The sequence below is a fragment of the Clytia hemisphaerica genome, unplaced genomic scaffold (genome assembly GCF_902728285.1).
Source record: "Clytia hemisphaerica strain Z4C2 unplaced genomic scaffold, Clytia hemisphaerica genome assembly, whole genome shotgun sequence".
Classification (NCBI taxonomy): Eukaryota; Metazoa; Cnidaria; class Hydrozoa; order Leptothecata; family Clytiidae; genus Clytia; species Clytia hemisphaerica.
The window spans coordinates 1233352-1258978 of NW_027103394.1; the positions used below are offsets into that span (position 1 = coordinate 1233352).

A 25627-nucleotide genomic window follows, 5' to 3' on the forward strand; every position below is an offset into this window, starting at 1 on the left:
GTTTGAATTGAGTCCAGTGTCAGATTGGATGACCTTTAGAGTAATGTTTGGGCGTCCTCTTCTTCTAGATTCTTCAGGCGTCCAGAATAACAGTGAACTCGAGGGTTCATTATGTCGAAAGACGTGACCAACAAGTGCTAGACGCCTTCTTTTGATGATATTTGATAACTTGGGAATTTGACCATAAAGTTGTTCATTGGTCAGGTGTGCTCTCCAGGAGACGTTTTTTACTCTTCTCAACATTCGGGTGTATGTCCCATCAACTTTCTTGATCAGGGCTTTTGTCATGGCCCAAGATTCACATCCGTATAGCAATATTGACTCAACCGTAGATTTGAACAGACTTATCTTTGTCGAAGACTTGATACGCGAGCACCAGACCCTTGTAAGTGAGTTAAGGGCTGCTCTCCAAGCAGATACTTACAATAAAGAGCAAACTGTAAAAGCGGGATATGTGAAAGTGACATTTTATAGCATCGCAATTGAAAGTCTTGCTCAATCCATATCAACCAAAGAAAAGTAAAAATCAAAATAACTTAAAGGTTTTCTGCGTCCTATTGACACAAACATTCTCGAACACTGTTTCCCCTTGTTTTATTTTGTCTGTCTTTTCAAAACAAAACATTCGAATTTTGATCAAAACATTCGAAAGCACATTCGTCAATATGCAATGTCTTCTTTTTTTTTCTCAATCAAATGCGAGGAAGACAGATACGGTATATATCCTACCTCCACGTGATGTCTTTCGACCAATGGAATCGCGAGAATCTTACTGATGCGGGATAAACCTATTTTCCCATGCTGTAAGTGTATTACCAATGTGTTAGTGAAAACGGATTTCCACACGTGGAAAACTAATATTTTTAACTTTCTAGTTGCCCATTCAGAATATAACAAATACACAAATCCTGTAAAATAGGCCATAATTCTTAAGTCGGTGTTTTTTACACTTTTGGCAAAAACGTGAAATTTTTTTAGACAGGTTTTGAAATAAATACAAAATGCACCTTTTCTTAATATGATATCAGGGGATCGGCAAAGGATTGAAGATTCCATTCCATTTTTCCCGAGCCTTCTAGAGAAACTAAACCAGTACTTATAACCTCTTAAAGTTAGGAGCACGTTAGGATCATAGTATAAGAAAGCCGCGGCCGCGGCCGCGGCTATGTTAGGATTAAACGATTCCATAATGAAAATGGATTATGGATTCCATGAGCAATAACTTTTGATCTAGGGGCTTTAGAACTGAAATTAGGTAGGATGGAGCATTTATGTATTTTCTATTCCTAAATAAAAAATCTTCCAGCTGGGAGCAGTTTGGGATCACTTATTCCTAATTTTTCTTTGAGTTCAAGCCTTTTTAAACTGAGGATTGTAGTATGTTTATTTGATATTAAGTAGTTCAAATTTAACTATTTGGAAAGTTTAGGCTCTTAAGAACACGAAAATAAGATTTTCCACTAGAATAGAGCATCTAAGGATTATCAAATCCTTCATTGAAAGTAGCATACTTTACCTTACCCGAAATGAGCATCTTAGCCTGGAATGAAAAATCCTACAAGGCTCTAAACTGATTTTTCAGGTTATGCATAGTACGTCGTTACGTTAATGACTTAAAATAAGCTCAGATAGAGCCCCGAAGGATTGGGGTTAGGGTAGGTTCACCACTTTAAAATGAAATTTTTAATCACAAAACGCTCGCGAAACTGCACTTTTTGGTATCTAAGAATGTTTTAAAGTTAAGTGGAAGTGACTTTTGATTATTTTTAAATTGTGATCAGTCCATTTCAACGATGAAATGAATCTTTTATAATTGTTCAAGCTCAGAGATGTTTTTTTTGGATAGAATTTCGGATCCAAAAGTGCTCTTCATCATTGTTTCATAAAATATAGAGATCATGTAACAAGTTCAGACCATCAGAATCAATCCAAGAGAGCCACTTAACTCTCATAATTCTTAAAATCTAATATTTTGGAATATTGGATCCTTCTTCGCTCCTGGGACCAAAACCAAAAGTTCTAAACTCGTGTGTTATACCTTTTTGGAAGATTTCATCCCAAAATGCTCGTTCAATTTCATTTTATTCAAGAAAAACCGTTTTTTAGAAAATTTAATGTCACGTTTTTGCCAAAAGTGTAAAAAACACCAACTTAATATATTTTTGATTTATTTTCAGACTTAAAAGAATAATATCTGTACCAGGATGATGAAAAACAATTAAACAAGTAAACAACACTAATAAATAAGAAACAATGGTCGAATTGAACGGTCATTCGAAACCATTCTCCAGAAATGATGGTATCAAACCTCCAAGAACCAACTGCAGAGCTGACAGAATCACCATCAACGTTAGTGGAAGTATATTCGAGACTTTCGAAACAACATTAAATCGTTACCCAGAATCTCTTCTCGGCAATAGAGACTGCAGAAACCAATATTACTGTTCAAAAACCAATCAATATTACTTCAATCGAAATCGTAAAACATTCGAATCAATTTTATTCTTTTATCAATCGAATGGTAAGCTTTACAGACCAAGCAATGTCAATTTAATCTTGTTTTTGGAAGAATGTCGCTTCTTTCTGATTCCGGAGGCTAATATTAACGTTGTAAAGGAATTAGAATGTGCTTTCCTAACAGATAAAGTTAACGATGTCCGCGATTTACCAGGATTCGAATGTAACTCAGCTATCCAAAGAGCTGTCTGGAGATTCCTCGAATATCCAAATTCAACAAAACAAGCTCGTATATATTTCTTTGTTCAAATGGCTTTTGTGGTTATTAGTATTGGAATATTCAGCTCTGAAAGTTTGGCTGATCATTCACACACTGTGGATCACTATAATGATGGAAGCCATTTCTTGTGGACCAACCCATTCCTGATTGCTGAGCTCTTTATCAGTATTATCTTCGGCATAGACTTCCTATTGAGATGTATATTCAGCCCGCATAAGAAAGTACATTTCTTATCAGTTTACACTTATATTGATTTAGTGTGTCTGGTGCCTTATTCTATAATGACGTCAACAGATGACTCCGAATTGACGACTTTGGCACGTTTATTAAAAATGCTTCGATTCCTGCGCGTATTAAAGCTTATAAGACTTTCTACAAGAATTTCAAAAAAGCTACGAATTTTGTTTGTTATCATTACAGACAGTTGGCAGGATTTGCAAATATTTTGTCTTGGAGTACTTTTAATAACATTCTTTAGTGCTGCAATTGTGTTCTGTTTTGAAGTGACAGAAGAAAATACGAAATTTACCAGCATTCCAAAGTCAATGTGGTGGTCACTGCAAGCATGCATTACATTGGGTTATGGTGACATTGTTCCTCAAACTTTCCTTGGTAGAATGTTGTCTTCTGTATGCATGATTTATGGATTGATTTGGATGATGTTACCAATATTAGCATTGGGATTGAAAGTTGTCATCTATGGTGCAGAGGTCCGAGAACTGAAAGGATGACTTCAAAATGAAATTAACAGTTGATGGTGCAAGAAGGTTGTAATTGATCCCTAACTGTAATTAATGCATTGTGAGCTTTATTAGTTTTCTATAGGTTTACAGAATTCAAACTTGTGTCAAAAATAATGTGTTCCTTTCCTTTTTTGGGTCCCTTTTTAACTGTTTTCAAAATATTTGGTAAAAAGTCCTGAACTGTATTTTGACATAACAGAAGAAAATACAAAATTTACCAGCATTCCAAAGTCAATGTGGTGGTCCCTGCAAGCATGTATTACATTGGGTTATGGTGATATTGTTCCTCAAACTTTCCTTGGTAGAATGTTGTCTTCTGTATGCATGATTTATGGATTGATCTGGATGATGTTACCAATATTAGCATTGGGATTGAAAGTTGTCATCTATGGTGCAGAGGTCCGAGAACTGAAAGGATGACTTCAAAATGAAATTAACAGTTGATGGTGTAAGAAGGTGTAGTATGTCCATAGCTGAGTTAAATGCTTTTGTCTCCCAAATAGACGGGGATGGGGTCCGAATAAGCAGGGGGGGGGGTAGGAAAATTTTCTAGATTCTAATAAGCGGGGGGGGGCTGTGGAATTAGTGGGGGGAGGTAGTTTGAAGACATATTTTTTTTAAACTGATATCAATTTTAACAACAAAAAGGAAACTTTAACAAATAAACACGTAAAATAAGAACCGATACTAACAAACAGGAAAATTTAGGTCTATCTACACTGTAACAAAATTTGGAATTATTCGAATTTAAATAGCAGGGGGGGGTCTTAATAAGAGCGGAGGGAATGGGTTTTTTTTCTCTTAGCAATAAGCAGGGGGGACGTCTATTCAGGAGACAAGAGTACATTGTAAGCTTAATTACTTTTCTATAGGTTTACAGAATGCAAAGAATATAAAACTTATGCCTAAAATAATGTGTTTTCGTTCCTTTTTGGTCCCTGCTTTTCGAAATTTTTAGTAGAAGTCATGAAATTTGTTTTGACGTGTAGAAGAAAATATGAAATTTACCAGAATTCCAAAGTCAACGTGGTGGTCACAGCAAGCATGTTTTACTTTGTGATATGATAATGTGACAAAGTTCTAGGCACACGAGGGCCTCTGGAACTGGTCGTGATTATTCTTATTGTACAAGTACCTTTTTCATATGAAGTCGATTTCTTGGGCTTCCAGAGCTTTCCACTGGAAGCTGTCATTGTTCTTCTTCATATTTCGTCCTTTTGCCTTTTGGCACCATTCCTTAACGAGGTTTCGTTCGTTTATTGACAGATCGTCCGTTGCTTTAAATTCGAAACGGCGTCTTGAATTGCAGATCCCCTTTAACACCTCTTCTTTATCTTCCTTACTTTGAAATGTGAGTTTCAATGCAAGGTATTGTTCTTTCTCTTCTTTTTCAAGTGTTAGGGTATCGATTCTTTCTGACTTTTTTGCCTTGATTTCTCATAGTTTTGAAATTACCTGTTCTTCTATGCATTCGATATCTTTCTTATCCGCTATCTCTTTCGTGTCTTCCGTAGTTTCATAAAGGTGATGTATCATGAGATTACACGCGCTTCAATCCGTTTGTTATCCTTTTTTTATTTTTTTTTTCAAGGAAACGCTTTATCGTTTTCGTTTGCAACTCAAGATGTTTCTTCGTTATCTCTGAATAACCTGATTTTTCACAAGCAACTTCATTCACAGACTAGGGTTTCTTGTTTACCATTTTATTTATTTTGCCCTCCAGCACGTCGATTCTTTTATTGACGGTGGTTTCAATTTCTGCGACTGATTTATTCACATTGTTAGTTGACACCTCAGCCTTCAAATTTGAAATTTCCTCCCGTTGGTTGTGCGCTTTTATTATGTTCTCACATGCATCGATATCTCCAACAGACTTGAAGTTCAATTTTATCAGGTGTTATGATGACATAGCTCATGCATTGATAGCTTCTAGATTTGTGTTGAAGATAAAGCTGGATTTGATAAGGAGTTCGCATTTCTTGTATTGTAAAGTGTCCTTTTTATTTGTGCTTGCATAGATGAGGTAGCTTGATGGGGTACAAAAGAACCAATTTCCTCGGATTTTCGACATTGTCCCCCAAAGTTGCCTTGGTAGAATGGTGTCTTCTGTTAGCATGATTTACGGATTGGTTTGGAAAGCAACCGACAAGCCGAAGTGTTGTAAAATTTTGATCTTAGATTATAAGTTCTGTAAGTCCAACAGCTAAAAATCTTTATGAGTTAGAAATATAATCAAGAAGTTTGTTTTACCTGTAAGAGAACTATTCGCAAATCTTTGTAAAATATTTTTTTTCTTTGTTTAACTGTTCTAATATTACAAATATTTTTGTCAAGAATATGTTATGTTTTTCCAAGCGTAGAACTAAAAATGAGACGAATTGAAATTTTAAGAGAAAATTCTCGTTGAAGTGTTAAAAGTTGAAGTTTTAAAATTCTTCTTTATTTTACTCTTCATTGAAAAATTTTCAAATTAATGTACTATATAGTGTAGCTATATAGTAGTTTAAAATTTTGGGACTGAGGTAAAATGGAATTCAAATTGTTATGGCAATCAATTAGCGTGGAAAAGAAGATAATTTTAGTTTCGCGCTATGAGTAGTGACAGGCTTTGAAAACTTTGATTGTTAATTTGATTCCTGCTAGCAAAAGTTACAAATTCCAAAATGACTTTCGGACCACTAATGTCTCGTTTATTAAAATGTTTTGTTTTGAAATAAGAGTGACATCGTCTGCTTACTCGTCAATTTTACAAGCTTTTTCACAATGGGTAAACACGGATGTGGAGTAAGATTGGTCAGAAAGAGAAAAAAACATTTTTGCTTGTATCAGAATAATATAACAATAGGCAGACACTGTCCTGATATGAGATATGTGTCTGGTATGAAACGGAACGAACACTTGTGTAAAGATAAAACCTTTAATGGTATTCAGCGATACAGAAATAATTGGTGAAAAAATGTTGACAAGATTTCATTGTTTAAAGTTCAATTATTAATTTCAAAATTTAAAATTTTTCTATTATTTCAATCTGGTACTAAGGAAGCCAACAATCAAAGTTTTCAAAGCTTGTCACTCTTCATATATCAAGACATTATCTTCCTTTTTTGCCAAATTTATTGCCATGACAATTTGAACTTACATTTTACCTACCTATGACTAATACATCATACATCAAGAATAGTGAAATATACTTTTTTTCTTTCATAAGAAATATTTTATAAGAACAACAAGGCTCAAAATCGCCACAAAATAAGAACAATTTAAGAACAATTCTGAGTCTAAAATTACTCAATTTCAATCAATTTATGGATCAAAGTAGGAAAAACTGGGTACAATGCCTAAACCACCTGAACTAAACCCTATAAATAAGAATAGAATAAGAATGATTTTGAGGCTCTAAATGCCAAAATAATAAGAACAGCCAAGCTTCAACATATTTTTCTTATAAAAAGAAAAGAGTATAGAATTATATTAAAGATAAAAATGAATTGCACTTTACCACTTGCAACGGTTTTCGTTTGCATGATTATTGGTTCTACTTGTATGGTTACAGCCCTAGCAACCAATTATTGGGATGGAAATGGACAAATACATTCTGGGTTATTGTTCAAATGTAGTTCAAAGGATTGCACCTTCATACACTTTTTCCAAACAACAGGTGAGACTTAAACTTCAATAAATACAGTAGATATAAAGATTACTTTTCTTTCACCCTAAACTAGCTGGCACACAACGTTGTTTCAACGTTCATCTAACGTTATATGGACGTTGTGAACGTTAGATAAGCGTCGAAAAAACGTTGTGTGCCAACTGGGAAGGTAGCTAATTCGAAAAAAATCTAAGGTTCTTGGAGGTCTAGTCTGTGGTCCGGTCCGTGGAGGATGTCAACTATTATTTTAGGTCTCTTTATAAGCCATTTGGTGGTTAAGCCTTGAAAAGACTTCTTCTCATTCATGAGAAAACTTTCCTAATGTCACTTGATTGGAGGTTATGAGACTAAGCTGTGTTACTTTAAAATATATGATTTTCGAAATAATGATCATATCGTTGTTAACCCTTTAAGTGCCGATGTCGTATATATACGACATGGGCTATATAGGAGGGCGAAGCCCTCCTGTAATGCCCAGTTTGAGTTAGAAATCGTTATTTTTGGTCGAACTCGTAGGAATTAGATTGTCCTTTATGGTCAAGCAAAAAAAAATTCAAAAGTGAGTCTTTCCAGCGAAATTTTAAGCAAAAAAGTCAAAAAAATGCAAAAAATTGACAAAAATTCACTTTTTTGGGATTCTGACCGTTTTTTGACTATTTTTGGTCAACGAGTGATCCAAGAACCTCCAAATTTGGCCCTGTTTTACTTTATTCTGTCTTCTAGTGAATTGATTTGAAATTTTACCACTGGGCACCTTTTCATCAGTTCAGCAGGTCCGCGCAGCGGGCCTGACTGCTTTAATTCCCTAACCTACCCCCCCCCCCCCTTGGCCGCCGCCCACAACGCCTTCCTAAATCGGGCGGCGCCGAAGGCGCCCAAAAGAAAGAAGAGACTCTAAGCTATCCAACGAGCTATATACGAGCTTCTAATTCCTTCTAGATCAGGAGATATAAGCCCTTAAAGTTTGAACTAGCGATTTTTTTAAAAAAACTTAGAAAAAAGGACCCTGGCACTTAAAGGGTTAAAGAAAAATTGCAAAAAGAATTTTTTTTTTTAGATTTCTCAATTTTTGGCCTAAACTCACTCAAAAATGCTGAAAAACACCAAAAAATCACATTTTCAAAATTTTTTTTTCACTTTGTTTAATAATAAGTGATAAAACTCATTCCACTTAGGTTCTAACAACTATGAAATAGATCCCTGTCTCGCCAAAAAAGAACGACTCTTTATCATTGATAGAGACAACCATGGCTTAAAAATGAAACCCTGTCTCGAGTAAAAGACAGTTCTGTATCACTGGGAAAAAAAACATGTCTTGGAGATATAACCCTGTCTCACTGAAAGGACAACTCTGTTTCACTGAAAGGACAACATTGTCTCACTGAACGGACAACTTTGTCTCACTGAAAGGACAATTTTGTCTCACTGAAAGAACAACTCTGTTTCACTGAAAAGACAGCTCTGCCTCACTGAAAGGACAAATCTGTCTCACTGAAAGGACAACTTTGTCTCACTGAAAGGACAACTCTGTTTCACTGAAAAGACAGCTCTGTTTCACTGAAAGGACAAGTTTCACTAAAAGGACAAGTCTCACTGAAAGGACAGCTCTGTCCCACTGAAAAGACAACTCATCTCACTAGGGCAACTCTGTCTCACTGAAAAGAAAACTCTATCCCACTGAAAAGACAGCTCTGTCTCACTGAAAGGACAAGTCTCACTGAAAGGACAAGTCCCCGGGGGGGGGGGGGTACTTAGGCAAAATGGGTGCCGGGTATGTGCGAGCCATAAGGGTACCTTTTCTCATTCCTCAAAAGTCTCTCAAAGGGGTACAAATTCAAAAGTAAGTCTCTGAAAGGGTCCCAAAATCACGAAAATCAAAAATTTCTCTCTCAAAGGCTCACGATTTCCAAAAATTTTGACCAAAATTAGGTGACAATCAAACCAAAATTTGGAAAAAATGAACCAAAATTTAGGAAAAAGTCTCTCAAAGGGTCCCAAAATCACCAAAATTTTGTCTCTCAAAGGGTCGATTTTCGATTTTCGGCTCGGACATACCCGTCACCTCGCAAACCTAGTACCCCCCCCCCGGGGACAAGTCTCACTGAAAAGACAACTCTGTCTCACTGAAAGGACAACTCTGTCCCACTGAAAGGAAAAGTCTCACTGAAAGGACAACTCGTCTCACTAGGGCAACTCTGTCTCACTGAAAAGAAAACTCTACAACTCGACTCACTAGGACAACTCTGTTTCACTGAAAAGACAGCTCTGTCTCAATGAATGGACAAGTTTCACTAAAAGGACAAGTCTCACTGAAAGGACAACTCTGTCTCACTGAAATGACAACTTTGTCTCACTGAAAGGACAACTCTGTTTCACTGAAAGGACAACTCTGTTTCACTGAAAAGACAGCTCTGTCTCACTGAAAGGACACTCTTCCCCATCCAAGAGACTGCCCTGTCTCATTGTCATAAAAACAAGCCTGTCTCACTGAACGTTAAGCATGTCTCAAAAAACAACCCTGTTTCTTTGGAGAGATAACCCTGACTCATAAAAAAACCTTCTTTTATCTATATAACTGAAGATACGACCCTGTGTTATGAAGAAGACAATCCTCTCCCACTAAATCAACAGTGATCTATCAAAAATGTAAAAATTAGGCCCTAGGAAATCCAAAGTAAGTATCAACCTGTTAAGCTATCCCAGAGGAGGGGGTACTCTCGGGTACCTAATAGCGGCCCCCCCCGCTAATTAATTTTTCGAAAATTTTCCGCCCAGGACATTCGTATTCCAACCCCCCCGCTTATAAAATTTTGAGATTTTTTCCAACCCCCCTGCTTATTCCAATCCCCACGGCTATTAGGTACCCGAGAGTACTTAGGATGCAAGCTCACAAGTACTGCTCTAATTTAGACCCTCGGACCCTTACCAGGACTAAAATTGTTTTCAATTCACTAACTATTTTTGATTTTACAGAGTTTGAAATGATTCGACTTGGTTTCATTGCTGGTTGTGTATTGGCGATTCTCAGTGTCCTTGTGGCCCTGATTCAAGCCTTTGTACAGAGAACCCTGACATTCCCAATAGTTACTTTGCAGATATGTTCAGGTAAGTGTTATCTCAGCTGGCAAACAACGTTGTTTCAACGCTAATCTAACGTTAAATGGACGTTGTAAACATTAGATTAACGTTGAAACAACGTTCTGTGCCAGCTGGGATGTTGAGCGGTGAAAAAGAAAGTGGATATTATATTTTGATTCTTCCCGACATGTTTCGGGCTCGGTCCGTTCTCTCAAGGGAATGATATTTCTATAGAAAAAAAAAGTGTTTTTATACAAAAATTATTTGACGTCGATTTGGACAAATACGTCACTTTAGGCGATTTCGGCTTGAAAATAGATTGGTGTAAATGGGGCCATCTGATAAGTTGAATTTGGTCTGAAATGAATGTGTAGATCAGACTTAATTAGTGTTATATTATCAACGAACCAGAGGCCACAGCACCACTTATAAGTGATAGCCATGACATAGTGACTAAGTAGGCGCCGCCATGAATGGCGGCGATGGCCGAAATTTTTTAATTTTAACCCTTCTAGACAGGTCTTTTTAAAGGTTTTTAACAGCATTGCTTTGAAAAAATGTGGTCAGGTCAGGGCCCAACAGGCCCCTCGCTCCTGCGGGGCCTGCAAACTCAGAGTTTGCTGATGATCAGCATCTTCTAACATTACATTACGGACCCAACAGGTGATTGGTTTCAAGTGACATATCGACTAATTTTAAGTCACTTACAACCAATCAGCTTTTGGGCCCGTGATGTAATGTCAGAAGACATTGTAGTGAAGAATATCGCATGGACGATCTGAACTAGTTCGAGTGCTGTTGGCCTCGATGTTGGCCTTTTTATTAGTTTAGCCTCAGAATTTTAACCATCTTCAACGTGTTCACCGTATCGAAAACTGTCAAAAAAGTTTTGTCAAGCCGAACATTAGCGGTCTCTTGATCGCCAAAAACGAAATCAAAAAGGGCCTAAATTTAATTAATTTTCATAATTATTGTTTTTCCAGTCTTGTTATGCATTGGTTGCTTATCATACTTCACATATCTTTCACGTGACCGAAAAATGAATATGAGAACACAATGGAGTTATATCATTGGTTGGATTGGTGCAGGCGTTGTAATGATGTCATTATTAATATTATTGGTTATATCAAATCGTAAAAAATCGAGTCCCACTCTTTATTAGATAGTTTGTTTTATTGTTAGTTTATTATTGTCTTAGAAGAATCGCACCACCCGTACAGTACAGCAAAAAATTAGTGAAATCCCATAACCTTTACAGTTTTTTTTTCTAATTTTCAACTCTTTTAGAGCCAAAAAAAAGTCAAAATTTTCGGGCTAAGATTTCCAATTTACTGAAATTTCCATCCTTACAATGCATTTCTGCTATTATATCAAGTTGAATAAAATCGAGTCCCACTCTTTTGATTAGAACATTTTTTAATCGTTAGTTTATGTTTTGTCTTCGATATGAGTGTTTTTACCTACCCAGCTGGCACACAACGTTGTTTCAACGTCATCTAACGTTATATGGACGTTGTGAACGTTAGATAAACGTTATATGGACGTTGTTAACGTTAGATAAACGTTGAAACAACGTTGTGTGCCAGTTAAATGCTTACAGCGGCCTTTGTTCTTCTAAAGAATTTTGTCATGAATTTATTACTTTGTGTCATATTTTGCTCCCGCTCCGTGTTTTCTATCAAATTACTCTCACTAAGAAAGATATTCTGCAAATTTCACCCAATTACAAATTCCTTTAAGCTTAAATTCCATCTGGGAAAATCAGTGGGGATGGGAAAAATAGCACAATATTTTGCAGTAAGGGTTTTCCTGTTTGGCTATTTTCAGCGGGAACAAATATTAGAGTTTAATTTTCCTTTGGGAACGATATTTTTGGTAAATTTTCCAGTGGAAAGGTTTCCAAGTGGGTCTGTGAGAATAGGGTGTCGTAATGTGATAAATGATATTCGAATGTTGAATCTATTAACTAAAATAGTGAACAAATTGATACATTTTCTTACATAAGTTAAGAAGAGCCGACAAAAGACTAAAATGACAAATGAATAGAACTACAATCATGGTCGCAATATTTTAGAAAAAAAGGAAACTTCCACGAATTTTCAAAACCACAAACGATTTGGAAGTGCTCTAAGTTAAATTGGAAGGGTAAAGTTTAACTCTGAGTTTTAACGATCCAAAAGTTTAAAAAGGCTCACAATATAGCCTGAAAGTCTATAAACTCGTGCCAAATTGAAATATCCGATTGAATTTAAGAGGTGTCCCAAATTCAACTTTCTCGCCCGAACTCCAAATTTCGAAAAACGAGGAAATAAATCAAATTCTCAATAGATTTAACCATGATTGTATCAACCCTTACCCTTTTACCTTAACCCTATTATTATCAGGCTTTTTCGGATTTTGTATTCTCAAGGGGGGGGTGTTTTCCACCAGCCTTGCATAACTTTTGATCTATAAAAGATATGGACTTGAAATTTGGCATAAATGTTCTCTACCATAAAAGGAGTTCATAGAAAAAAATTTGGGTTGATGACGTCATCATAAAGGTGGTGACGTCATCACAAACTTTCACATTTATCGCTTACTAATGAAAAAGTACTATTCAATAAAATAGCAATTAAAGTTGAACGAATGCAGATTTTTCAATTCTGTTTTGAATTTCTAAAAGCCAAAATAAATATCTTTAACATATTTGCCGGTTTTAAACATACTAATAAAATTGACCTTTAAAATCCATGCAGAAAATGAGTAATTTTTTTCAAAAAACAATGACGTCATTTTTGATGACGTCAGCAGTTTTTGAAAATGTTTTTAATATTTTTTAGAATTTATTATTGATACCTAAAACCTGTCAAAATTTGAAGTCAGTTGGATGACTAGGTCAAAAGTTATGCTAAATTTAAGATTTTTGGATTTTACAGGATTTTAGCTGGATTTTATGATATGCCTGCACAAAAAAGTCTTAAAACCTGATCTGGTCGGTGTATAATTGTAAAATTTGGTATACATGCTGCTAATAGGATTATATTAAAAGTCAAGAACTTTCAGAGTGTTAAAAAAATTTTTCAGTGAGCTATTAACAAAAGAGAGCAAGCCTGGTGGAAAACACCCCCCCCCCCTGATAAAAATAGGGTTAAGGGAAGTGTGTTCGAATTTACCAGGCCCAAGCAAAATTACGTCATTTTACCCTAGTGATATGGGACCCAGTCCCCTTTATAAACCTTTTTTTAGATTAATTGACTAGACAATTGTATGAATGGATCGCCTTGTGATTATATTTAAGTCACAGGACCTTTAGGTGTCAAACCGTTTGAGCCTTAATGACTTCAATTAATAGCCTTAATATTGTAAATATATTAATATATATCATTAAATTTTTAAGCTTAAAAGTCATAAAATTAAGAACATCCAGAGGCTTAAAAATTTTGGATGTTCTTATAAAGAAAACTATTAACCACCAGTTATCCCGTCCCCAGGCAATTGTCTAGGGTTCCAATATTGTATATAAACAATAAAAATTATTTAAATGCTTACAATTTATAAATACTTCTTTGAAAAGTTAGTTCTCCTAAACAAGAACACAAAAGCCAATACAAAACATTGCACAGGCATTACTGGATATACAATAGCACCATATTGATAAAGCACGGAAGTTGTAGAATAGCCCAAAGATAAGGCCATTTGAACTGCTACTTGTCTCAGTCCAATAATCGAGCATGCCGAATGTGATGGTACAGCCGATGATAACAAAAACGACGAGACAGTCACCATGCTATAACCAGCTATTAGATTCAATGATAATGTAGATAAAACCAGAAAATATCTAACTGCAACACTCTCTATATCATAATTAGAGAGAACTGTTATTATAACCATTGTTATAGAATTCCCAATGATGCTAAAGACGTTTAGGAAATACATATCTACACCACTATTGAAGCGTTGAATCCATTTCAGTATTACCGAAGAGATGATAATAGTTATGACGGGGAAAATACTAAGCCTTTCTAAGGACCAATGGAAAACTTGGACGGCTACAATAGTGATAACAATATCAGCTTGCGTAAAAGCGAATTCGATAAAAAATGCGGTGAATATGAGCAATACAATATCTTTGTTAAAAAGCATTTCTTTTATAGATAGAATCTTCTCATTGTCTTCTTTGTTCTTCCAATCAGCTTTAATGTTGATGTCATTCTCATAAAGAAATAGCCGGTAACCGGGATCCTTGGTTAAGCCAGTTAACATAAAATTCACCATCAATAAATATATGGAAGTACAAAAAATGAGGAAAACAGAAACAAAATTATATTGGGAGAATTGTATTCCAAAAAGCTTGAAATTGACCCATTGGAAAGCCACTGGTGATATTGGTCCCAAGGCATGAGCTACCACTTTATACATATCTAAACGTATCAAGATTGTTGGCAATTCTTCTCGTGTATACGTTCGGCTTAATTCACCTGAAAACGAAATAGAAGTGAAAAAAAACAAACGAATTGTGACATAAGTATCCGAGGAAAGTTTTTAGAGTAGAGAAAGAGACTGGTACCAATACTTATGGTAAAAATCATTTTCTTATTTATGCCATGGTTTGAACATAAATAAATGTAAGGCCCTCAGAGTTATATTACAAAGCTCATGTATGGTAGTTGCTGATAAACTGAAAATCGACTTTCCCAAAACATGTATACCAAAATGTCACAAATTTGACAGAGACAAAAAACTGGTGCAATTGCATTATTGGCTGAAATCTTGAAAAATACAAATATTGCTTTGGAAATGGACTTGAATAACGGTTCAGCACCTGAATTGTAATTCAAAAGTTTCAGAAAGAGAGCAAAGGGGGTCAATGTTTGTAGGTTTTAACGTGTAATAGTGTAGGTTTCTACAAAACATCACTGCTAGGGAAGAAAACATAGAGAGCGTACTTTCAACAAAAAAACTTTTGGCCTCAAGATCCATGTAAAATTTCAGATAGATGTTACCTCTATTAGGTTTTAAGGGGTATCTACTGGTACCCACCTTTTGCCTTCTCTAACAATAAGAATAGGTAGGGCGGGAAGTCAGCTGCTAAGCTAGATTGTAGACACAGCAAGTGAGTAACACAACAACCCTTCTCACTAACCCGGTGGGATTTTATCAGTCAGTGGAGGTAAAAATAACGGACCAAAACTGGATGGGGATTGATAGTTCCATGTTTCTTATGGCTGGGGATTTGAATTGCATTGTATTCTAGCCATAATAAATTCTACGAGGATGGAAAAATAGCACAATATTTACAGTGGGGATTTACTCATGTGATTACTTTCAGCGGGGATAAAAATTAGAGCATCAATTTTCCACTGGGGACGATATTTTGGCCAATTTTCCAGTGGGAAGAGTTCCCAGTGGATCTGTGAGAAGGGGGTGTAGCAAGAAACATATCATACCTATGAAAGCTGACTTAATGCCATCCGCTATGCGACATGAAAGTCTTCCAAAAATTGGTAGCAAGTTAGAAAAAGGTAGAATGTAAATGATGTTGCCAGCCAAATTGAACATACCAGTGATGAAAGATGTTCGTTTTAAATTACGGTTCTGATCAACATAGCGACCAACAAAGGCCGATGAGAATGCGGACGAAAACATCAGAGCACCTGTTGTAAGAAACGGTAAGAAATGTTAATATTTTACATTATATACGTGTTTGATTGCAAGATATTCCAGAAAAAAACCGTATACCCCCCTGTTGAGGGGTTCCAAGGGGGTACGGTTTGATATGTGGTGGAATTCCATGGGGAGATCTGGCAAAAAAACTGTGATTCAATGGCGGGGTAGCTTTTTAAATCCTTCTAGAATTCAGAATTCCAGGGGGTTACAGCCTTTCCAGCCACAGAGAAATGGACCTCCTCAACAGCAGTTTTTTTTCTGGAAAAGCCCATTGTAGGATTTGAAAAATTTGCCATTAACGTTGACATCATCACTAACCAAAGCTTGCAAAGTCTCCTTAACCTTGCTTGAACCAGGTTATTTTGGATTTTGGCACACCCAGGCCTTCATATTTCCAGATTGGGTTAACCTTTTTCATGAAAATTAGCACAAAGGTAACTTGTTATTAAAGGAATTAAATTATATAAAAATTGTTTTCAAGAAATGCATAGTCATGTGATGACGTCACACCCAAATTCCAAATATGGGCAAAAATCTGCGAAAACTGGTAAAATAGGGGTTACAAAATTGCCATAAACTTTGGAGTGAGAAAATATTTTTCAGTTTTGTTTTTCGATTTAATAAAAAAAAAGGTCAGAGCTCAAATGTAAAAATTTCGAAATTGAAATTTTTTCAAGATGGCAGCTCCGCTGCAACTTGGATTGCGGTGTTGCCTGATTTTTCAACTTTCTTTTGCCTGTTTCTTTTTGGAATTCGGTCCACAACTTCAAAATAGCAAAAGGACACTTTAGAAACATTTATCTATGAAAATTGGGCCATATCAGTCCGAAACGTTCAAAACTGCTTGTCGTTTTCACCCTTACCCTGAGTATCAGATGTTGAGTTTTCAAAGAACATATCAACCTCTGACGACCAAATAAAGACATTTTATCGCGCATGTGTCAATCCAATCACTGTACTGTAGAAATAATCAAAGATGAAGAGCAAATATTACCATATTAATGTCTAGAAGACTGTATCAATATACAACCAGTGCCATAGTATATTGGCAATTTGGCTAATTTACCATTTTTCGAAAATTGAAGTTCGAGCGAGAATGTCAATTTTTAGGCCTTCAACTTAATTTCATCGATCATTTCGATCTGGGAGAGAATTATTGGTTTCTAGGCTATATTTCAAGCCCTACTGGATCATTTTTGAAATTTTGGATCCTCAGATCCTTAGTCTTAAGTCTAGCGTGAAAACTCAGAGTTAAAACTCTAGCTTTCGAACCTACTTTAGAGCACTTGCAAATCGATTGTGGTTTCAAAACACCCCGGTGAATTTCCCTTTGTGCCAAGTATTTTGTCACTGATTGTACATGTTTACTAGTGACTTCAAAACTTCATTTTTTTGTAGTAGTTTAAGTTTCTTGCGTACAATCACCAGCTACATACAAAATTATCTAACTTGTTGGGAAAAATTTTAATTTTTACAAGTCGTAGGGTCGTAAAATGTCGTAAAAGTATGATAAAAAATTGAAACAAAAGAAACAAGAAAATTCTATTCTTAAGGGTCCGTTAGTCTTTTGACTTGTAATTTTTTAACATGAACTTATTCATGTGTCGGCATTTAGCGATAATTTCTGAGAGTTTATTCAGCTATTCAGACTTGTTTTCGTACCTTAGAATTTCCAATTTCTCTTTCAGACACAAGCGGCAAGCTTTTGAGGTATTTGAGTAGGAGTTTACCTGCTTTATAATCGACCATTTCAAATTGGGAGTGACATTCTTCTCTTTTAAATCCTAGACATAGGTAGAAAGAGTTTCCAACAAGTTAGATCATTTTGTATGTAGCTGATGATTGTACGCAAGAAACTCAAAGTACTACAAAAAGTGAAGTTTTGAATTTTTGTTTTGTTATAAGGCTCCTTCTGGTAGAGCACTTTGTTGTTGTTGACAATCATTTTCAACTTATTTGATATGATTTCATAAAAAGTCAAAAAAAGTTTTTTGTCACACAATCAAACAGTTTTGCAGCACCGGGAAAAAAAATTATAAAACGTTAAAAGATAAAAAGTCAACAAAAACTTTTGTAATGAGAAAAACAATCTGCAGGGGGTAGGGGTAATTTTGGCCAGCAAAAAAGTCCTGATTCCACCAAGCTCAAGAGTCAAGAATGTTAAAAAATGTTTAAAAAATTTTCTTTTTCCTTACCTGTTGCTAACGAACAACGAATAGTACAATTTCGGATTGCCAATTTTCAAGATGTATTGAAAATAATACAAATCTGAAATTGTAATGGCTGAATTTTGAAATGCATATAAACATTTACAAACACAGATCACTATAAAGTTTTTCTTTCGTTTTTTATACCATGATATCAAAATTTCGTCTGATTCAAGTTCAACAGCTTCATCGGCCATCTTGTCAAGTGGTTTCGATATATGGTAAAAGTTATAGATTTAAAAATGTTGTTGTTTTTTGACTATATATATCTGCTGAGATAAATCTATCTTTAAAAAATTCCAATCAAAGAAATTCTGATCAAAACAAATTTCTCCAAACTACGAAATTACGGGACGAGATGAAGTTTTTACTAGACGATGCTATCGTTTTTACAAGCTTTTATTTGATTTGGTTGGTCGTTAACCGGTAATAAAACAATTTAGTTTATTATATTCTTCGAATGACCAATTATTAAAGCATCTTATAAAAACTCCCTCGGGGTACCTAAGGCACTCCCAAATGGTCGTATGAGGTTCCGCCCCTTAACGTAAATGTTTTGAAAGTTTTTTCAAAACATTATTATGTAAAAAATGAGATGGGCATGGTCAGATGGTCCCATTTGCTTAAAAATTGAACAATTTGAGAAAACCTAATTTTTTAGCCAATTTTAATGATTTTGGTGACGTCACAGAAATAAGAATTTGAATAACTTCTAGTAGGAGAAAGCTTTTGACTTCAAATTTTCACCAAATATGTAAATCAATAAAAGGAAGCGATTCAAGAAAAAGAAATTAAGTTTTTTGCTGACGTCGGCATATTTCAGCAAACACGCTTTTTTTGCAAATTTTGCTGACGTCAGCAAAATTTTTAATTTTTTTCCGTAGATTTACGCCATTGGTGAAAGTTTGAAATCAAAAGCTTTCTCCTACATAAAGTTATTCAGGATTTTATTTTTATGATGTCATCAAAATGAGGCAAAAATGAGGTTTTCTCGAAATTCTTCAATTATGGAGCAAGTGGGACCATCTGGCCATACCCCATCTCATTTTCTTTATCGAAAAGCTTCGAAAGAACCTAAAAACATTTACATTAATGCGTGGAGCCTCATGCGGCTATTGGGGAGTGCCTTAGGTACCCCATCTCATCTGGAAATGATAACCATACCTTTTTCTTATTACGAGTACACGCGATTAAAGTAATTAAAATCTAGATTTATATAACTTTCTCCCAGCTTGTAAAAAGATGATAAATCGTCTTGTGTTTTGGTAACTGCGGTGGAATAATTAGTACGTAAAAAAAAGAAAGCCGGGTGTGCATAGCACTACTTCGTCACATATCCTTACTTCGTCTCCTATTGTTATTTTCTTTTCTACGTCATAATTTATGCTTAAAAATTAAACAGCTAAATATACATGGTTTCTACTAAGATTATTGTTAATCATTTAAACAACATGACGTAACATATGCTATTATGCAAGCTAAGAAGTTGATTGACAGACATCTTTGAATAAAATATGGAAAATTGATTGACAGATATATTTTTCTAGAATACATAAAATAATTACCGTTAGGTGTGAAAATGATGGGTGCAGAGGTAAATAAAAAACATATTTTGACCATGTGACCAAGTAAGGATAAATTTTTTTGCCTGATCTTCAAAATCTAACTTTCAAGTCATGTGAAAAAGTAAGGATAAAATTTTTTGACTGATCTGTAAAATCTAACTTTTAAATCACGTGACCGTGTAGTGGGAATATGAATTTTTGCAAAATTTTTAAAGAACTCTTACGCAATGCATCGTGACCAAGTAAGGCTAAATCTTTTTGCCTGATCTGCGAAATCTAAATTTCAAGTAATGTGACCAAGTAAGGATAAATACTTTTGACTAATCTGCAAAATCTAACTTTCAAGTAATGTGACCAAGTAAGGATAATTTTTTTTGACTGATCTGCAAAATCTAATTTTCAAGTCATGTGACCAAGTAAGGATAAATATTTTGACTGATCTACAAAATCTAACTTTCAAGTAATGTGACCAAGTAAGGATAAATATTTTTAACTAATATGTAAAATCTAACTTTTAAGTCATGTGACCAAGTAAAGATAATTTTTTTGCCTGATCTGCAAAATCTAATTTTCAAGTCATGTGACCAAGTAAGGATACATTTTTTTGACTGATCTGCAAAATGTAACTTTCAAGTCTTGTGACCAAGTAAGGATAATTTATTTTGACTGATCTGCTAAATCTAACTTTCAAGTCATGTGACCAAGTAAGGATGATTTATTTTGACTGATCTGCAAAATCTAACTTTCAAGTCATGTGACCAAGTAAGGATAAATATTTTTAACTGATCTGCGAAATCTAACTTTCAAGTAATGTGACCAAGTAAGGATATATTTTTTTGACTGATCTGCAAAATCTAACTTTCAAGTCATGTGACCAAGTAAGGATAAATATTTTTGACTGATCTGCGAAATCTAACTTTCAAGTAATGTGACCAAGTAAGGATAAATTTTTTTGACTGATCTGCAAATCTAACTTTCAAGTCATGTGACCAAGTAAGGATATTTTTTTTTGCCTGATCTGCAAAATCTAAGTTTCAAGTCATGTTACCAAGTAAAGATAAATTTTTTTGACTGATCTGCGAAATCTAACTTTCAAGTAATGTGACCAAGTAAGGATAAATTTTTTTGACTGATCTGCAAAATCTAACTTTCAAGTAATGTGACCAAGTAAGGATAAATTTTTTTGACTGATCTGCAAAATCTAACTTTCAAGTAATGTGACCAAGTAAGGATAAATATTTTTAACTAATATGTAAAATCTAACTTTTAAGTCATGTGACCAAGTAAAGATAAATTTTTTGCCTAATCTGCAAAATCTAATTTTCAAGTCATGTGACCAAGTAAGGATACATTTTTTGACTGATCTGCAAAATCTATCTTTCAAGTCATGTGACCAAGTAAGGATAATTTATTTTGACTGATCTGCAAAATCTAACTTTCAAGTCATGTGACCAAGTAAGGATAAATATTTTTAACTGATCTGCGAAATCTAACTTTCAAGTAATGTGACCAAGTAAGGATATATTTTTTTGACTGATCTGCAAAATCTAACTTTCAAGTCATGTGACCAAGTAAGGATAATTTATTTTGACTGATCTGCAAAATCTAACTTTCAAGTCATGTGACCAAGTAAGGATACATTTTTTTGACTGATCTGCAAAATCTAACTTTCAAGTAATGTGACCAAGTAAGGATAAATATTTTTAACTAATATGTAAAATCTAACTTTTAAGTCATGTGACCAAGTAAAGATAAATTTTTTGCCTGATCTGCAAAATCTAATTTTCAAGTCATGTGACCAAGTACGAACCAAGTAAGGATACATTTTTTTGACTGATCTGCAAAATGTAACTTTCAAGTCTTGTGACCAAGTAAGGATAATTTATTTTGACTGATCTGCTAAATCTAACTTTCAAGTCATGTGACCAAGTAAGGATACATTTTTTTGCCTGATCTGCAAAATCTAATTTTCAAGTCATTTGACCAAGTAAGGATAAATTTTTTTGAATGATCTGCAAAATCTAACTTTCAAGTCATGTGACCAAGTAAGGATAAATTTTTTTGCCTGATCTGCAAAATCTAACTTTCAAGTCATGTGACCAAGTAAGGATAAATTTCTTGACTCATAAACAAAATCTAACTTTCAAGTCATGTGACCAAGTAAGGATAATTTATTTTGACTGAAATACAAAATCTAACTTTTATCGCATCCTCTATGCGATAAAAAAAGAATGAACAAAAAATTTAAATACTGAAGCTCACAATATCTTGACAAAGTTACTTTTTTTGGTGCACCCGGTGAAATTTTTACGGCGATCGGTAACCGGTATGCCCGATTTTAAGGGATCCCAACCGTGATCAGGATAGGATAGAGTGATCTGTCGAAGACGAAAGTGTCTCAGAACTTGTGACCTGGTTGATGTATGTATCAAAAAACTTCTTTCTTCTACATTTTGACTTGTTATAAGGAGACTTTATCATTACTTTTAGAGATACGAAAGAAATTAGCTGAAAAAATTTCGATTTTTAAAACTTCCACAGATAGATCACTGTGAAAATTAATTTATTTAAAATTATTTAAAAAATAATATCAAATTCGATTCGATTATTTTATTAGTTTTCTTGTACCGCTTCTTAGAAGCCGTATACAGTATGTTCTTTATAAAGTTTTTGATAAAAAAGGGTTCAGACATTGAAATTTCAACCTTTTGTATTACTTTTTGCTAGACGGAACAAGAAAGCGATCATCCATTCACTTTATTAGTTTGTTTGTTAACACCTTTAAAAAAAAGAGAGATCAACTATAGACTATTTCTTGTTTCATTTATTTATTAACACCTTCACATGAAAGAACAATTTTTATGTTTAATTTCAACAGCTATAAAGGTGTTACAGAACAATAAAATAAAAAAAGCAAGTAGAAACCACCTCTAATTTCAAGATCAATTGGAAATAATTTATACAATTATTCATGCATATATTATGACGTAAAAGAGAAAATAACAATAGGAGACGAAGTAAGGATATGTGACGAAGTAGTGCTATGCACAGCCGGGTCATACCAAAAGTTCTCAAAATTTTACTTGATGCCCCTCTACCTGATGCGCGGCAATTAAGAGAAGAATCAAGGGAAAATGGAGCAATTCAAGGAGACCCTCTCCCCTACCGTCAGGTCTATACCTATCGAAATAGTTGCCTTCGGGTCCAGACTTACTTATTTTGTAAACTGAGGCCTTAGCATATGCTTAACCCTATTCGAACTAGGGGGGGGCTCTTTCTGTTCGGTGGTCAAACTATTGGTAATAGCTCCTGAAATAATAGAGCTATTGCCTTGAAATTTTCTGTAAATTCCTAACTTTTATTCAGCTTCAAAATAAAAAAAAATTTGACACCTAAAAATTTTCACAACTTGAGTATGATGACATTTCTGACAGTAAGGTGTCACAAAAATTGACACTTTTCCAATACAAATTTATTTTTAATGTCAAATATATTGTTTAAACCGTAATTTATTGAATATTTAGGATAAAATAAGCATTTTAAACTCAGACAACTTTTTTCTAAAGCTTTTGTTAGAATACAATACACGTTTTTTTTTATAAGGAACACGTTTATAAGGAACTCGAGGCTGAAAATGGTTCAAAAAATAAGGAATTGTTAAGGAACTGCTCAGGCTGAGAATAAGTGGATTTGATAATAATGTACCTTATTGGGACTAATTTGACCAAATTTTGATCTTTCAAGGGGCAAAAACTTCAAAATTTCCTATGTAGTAAGGAACTCGATAAGGAACTTTGAGACTGAAATTCTCTGTAAAAATAAGGAACTCCAGGCTCAGAGCAAAGTTAAGGTTCCTTATAAAAAAAAAACGTGTAGCTATTTATAAGAACAAAGGAAATTTTCGGTTTTTGTTCACTTTGGGCATGATGAGTGACGTCATCAAAAATTTATTTTGTCAAAAGTTACCTTACGTGACAAAGATCTTGTGTGCCAAATTTCATCCAAAAAGACCCACTAGATCAAAAGTTAAGGGGTGGTACAGGAAAAGCCCCCCCCCCCTAGTTCTGAACCGCTCCTAAAAGCCTAGGTTGAATAGGGTTAAGCACTGTTTAATATTTGGCAAGATTTGAGCTCCTGGATATGCTTACCTTATGCTCACAAGTAAGCGCACACTTACAGTTTTTCCAAACTCTCTACCACCACTATTTTTTCCCCTAAACCACCCTGACGCCTTGACTCTGATCGTTCTTATAAAAAAAAACGTGTATCAGCCGGTTTGAGAGAGAATGATACGTGTGTGTGTGTGAACATGATTTCTATAAAGCTGTGGAAGATATATGCATTAAATCATGCGCACTTATGAATTAAATAGACCTCATAACGTCATCTTAGCAGAATGCCATTGACTAATGAAGCTCACGTGATATTTCATCCATGTCAGAGGTCATTTTTCAGAAGTAAATAAAAGGCATCACTGCTATTGAAATTCAAATCATTTGAAATTTATATCAACATTGGCTTCATTTTTGGTATCCTTTACTGGTGCTTCTGTTTTTTGTTTAAACAGTGATACAGGTGGTTACAACCCTGTCTCAGTTAACCAGTGAGAATTTTGTTCACAAACAGTACTGAGGCTAAGCATGCCAGGATAAAACGAAGACGGACAAAAAATGTAATAGGCTAGTGAAAATACGAAATTTGATTGGTTGAAACTCACTAGCCTGTTATATTTTCGTTCGTCGTCGTGATTTTACCGATTTACTTATATGAGCTATGTATACACCGACGAGAATTCTATAGCAAATTTAATGATTTTAATAAGTGTTCGGAACATCAAAAATATATGTTGCCTTTCCCAATGGAAAATAAAGTGGTCATTAATAACTGACCTGTTTTCAGCTGATTTTACGAAAGTTAAACCGGATTTTCGAAACTTTGTTTCATGTTTGAATTTCTGTTCCTTCTTAAAGTAATACACGTCTTTACATTAAAATGACACAACAGTCAGCTGGCACACAACGTTGTTTCAGCGTTTATCTAACGTTATATGGACGTTGTGAATGTTAGAAAAATGTTGAAACAACGTTGTGTGCCAGCTGGGGCAGCTACGAGCTACGTGAGTTAATAATTTTAACCCGTAGACATTTTTTGCTTTTACGTCAATACACCTTTTCGACCTTAGTCGCGCGGTCAGACGCGTGCCGCTTTAATTGTTTAATTCACCACCCTAAACTCGATCCAATCCTTTTTTTACATTTTTTCTTTTTAGGTGCAAAAAATACTGTTTTAGGGTGGTAAAACGGACAAAGAAATTCCTGCACAGCAATCGGCAGCTGCCGTCGTTCCAATACATTACTTCAAAATAATTCAATTAAAATCTGGCACTGATAGTGAGCCAAGTATTCAAGTGGTACACGTTCTTTTTTATTAGAAAATCTAAAATTTTTGAAGCCTTCGGATGTTCTTTACTTTTTGAAAAAGTCTAAGAATGTTCTTAACATGTTCTTATTTTCATCGTTTTTGGTATATTTCTTTTTCCATTTTCCTAAGAAAATAGGTCTTTTTGAGTCCGCAAAGATTTAAAATGTTCTTAACTTGTTCTTAACATTTTTGCCATAGAAGCCCTATGTTCTTATATAGTTTGTTCTTTTTAATATCTTTCTTTTCATCATACCATATACACAATTCTAATCTTACACTATTCTTTTCTAATTATCGAAGACTGATTTCTAAAGCTAATGTCGTTATAATTTTAATAAGAACAAACTACACTTCAATTCGACCAAAATGTTAAGAACAAGTTTAGAACACTTTAAGGCTTTTTGGACCCTTAAACACATATTTTTTTAGGAAAATGGACAAAAATACTCTCAAAATGGTGAAAATAAGAACATGTTGTTAAGCACATTTTTTGGCTTAAAACTGAAAAAGTTCAGAACATCGAAGGCTTCAAAAATTTTGGATGTTCTTATAAAAAAAACGTGTAATACCGTTTTAAT

The 25627-nt window shown here is 34.6% G+C and overlaps 1 protein-coding gene across 1 annotated transcript; it reads left to right on the forward strand.

Moving 5' to 3' along the window:
* Positions 1-2185: 2185 nt before the first annotated feature.
* Positions 2186-3572, forward strand: LOC136824877 (potassium voltage-gated channel subfamily A member 2-like). The gene has a single exon (XM_067080856.1). It carries the CDS (start codon positions 2254-2256, stop codon positions 3466-3468), a length of 1215 nt encoding a protein of 404 aa, XP_066936957.1. The 5' UTR covers positions 2186-2253; the 3' UTR covers positions 3469-3572.
* The last annotated feature ends 22055 nt before the right edge of the window (positions 3573-25627 follow it).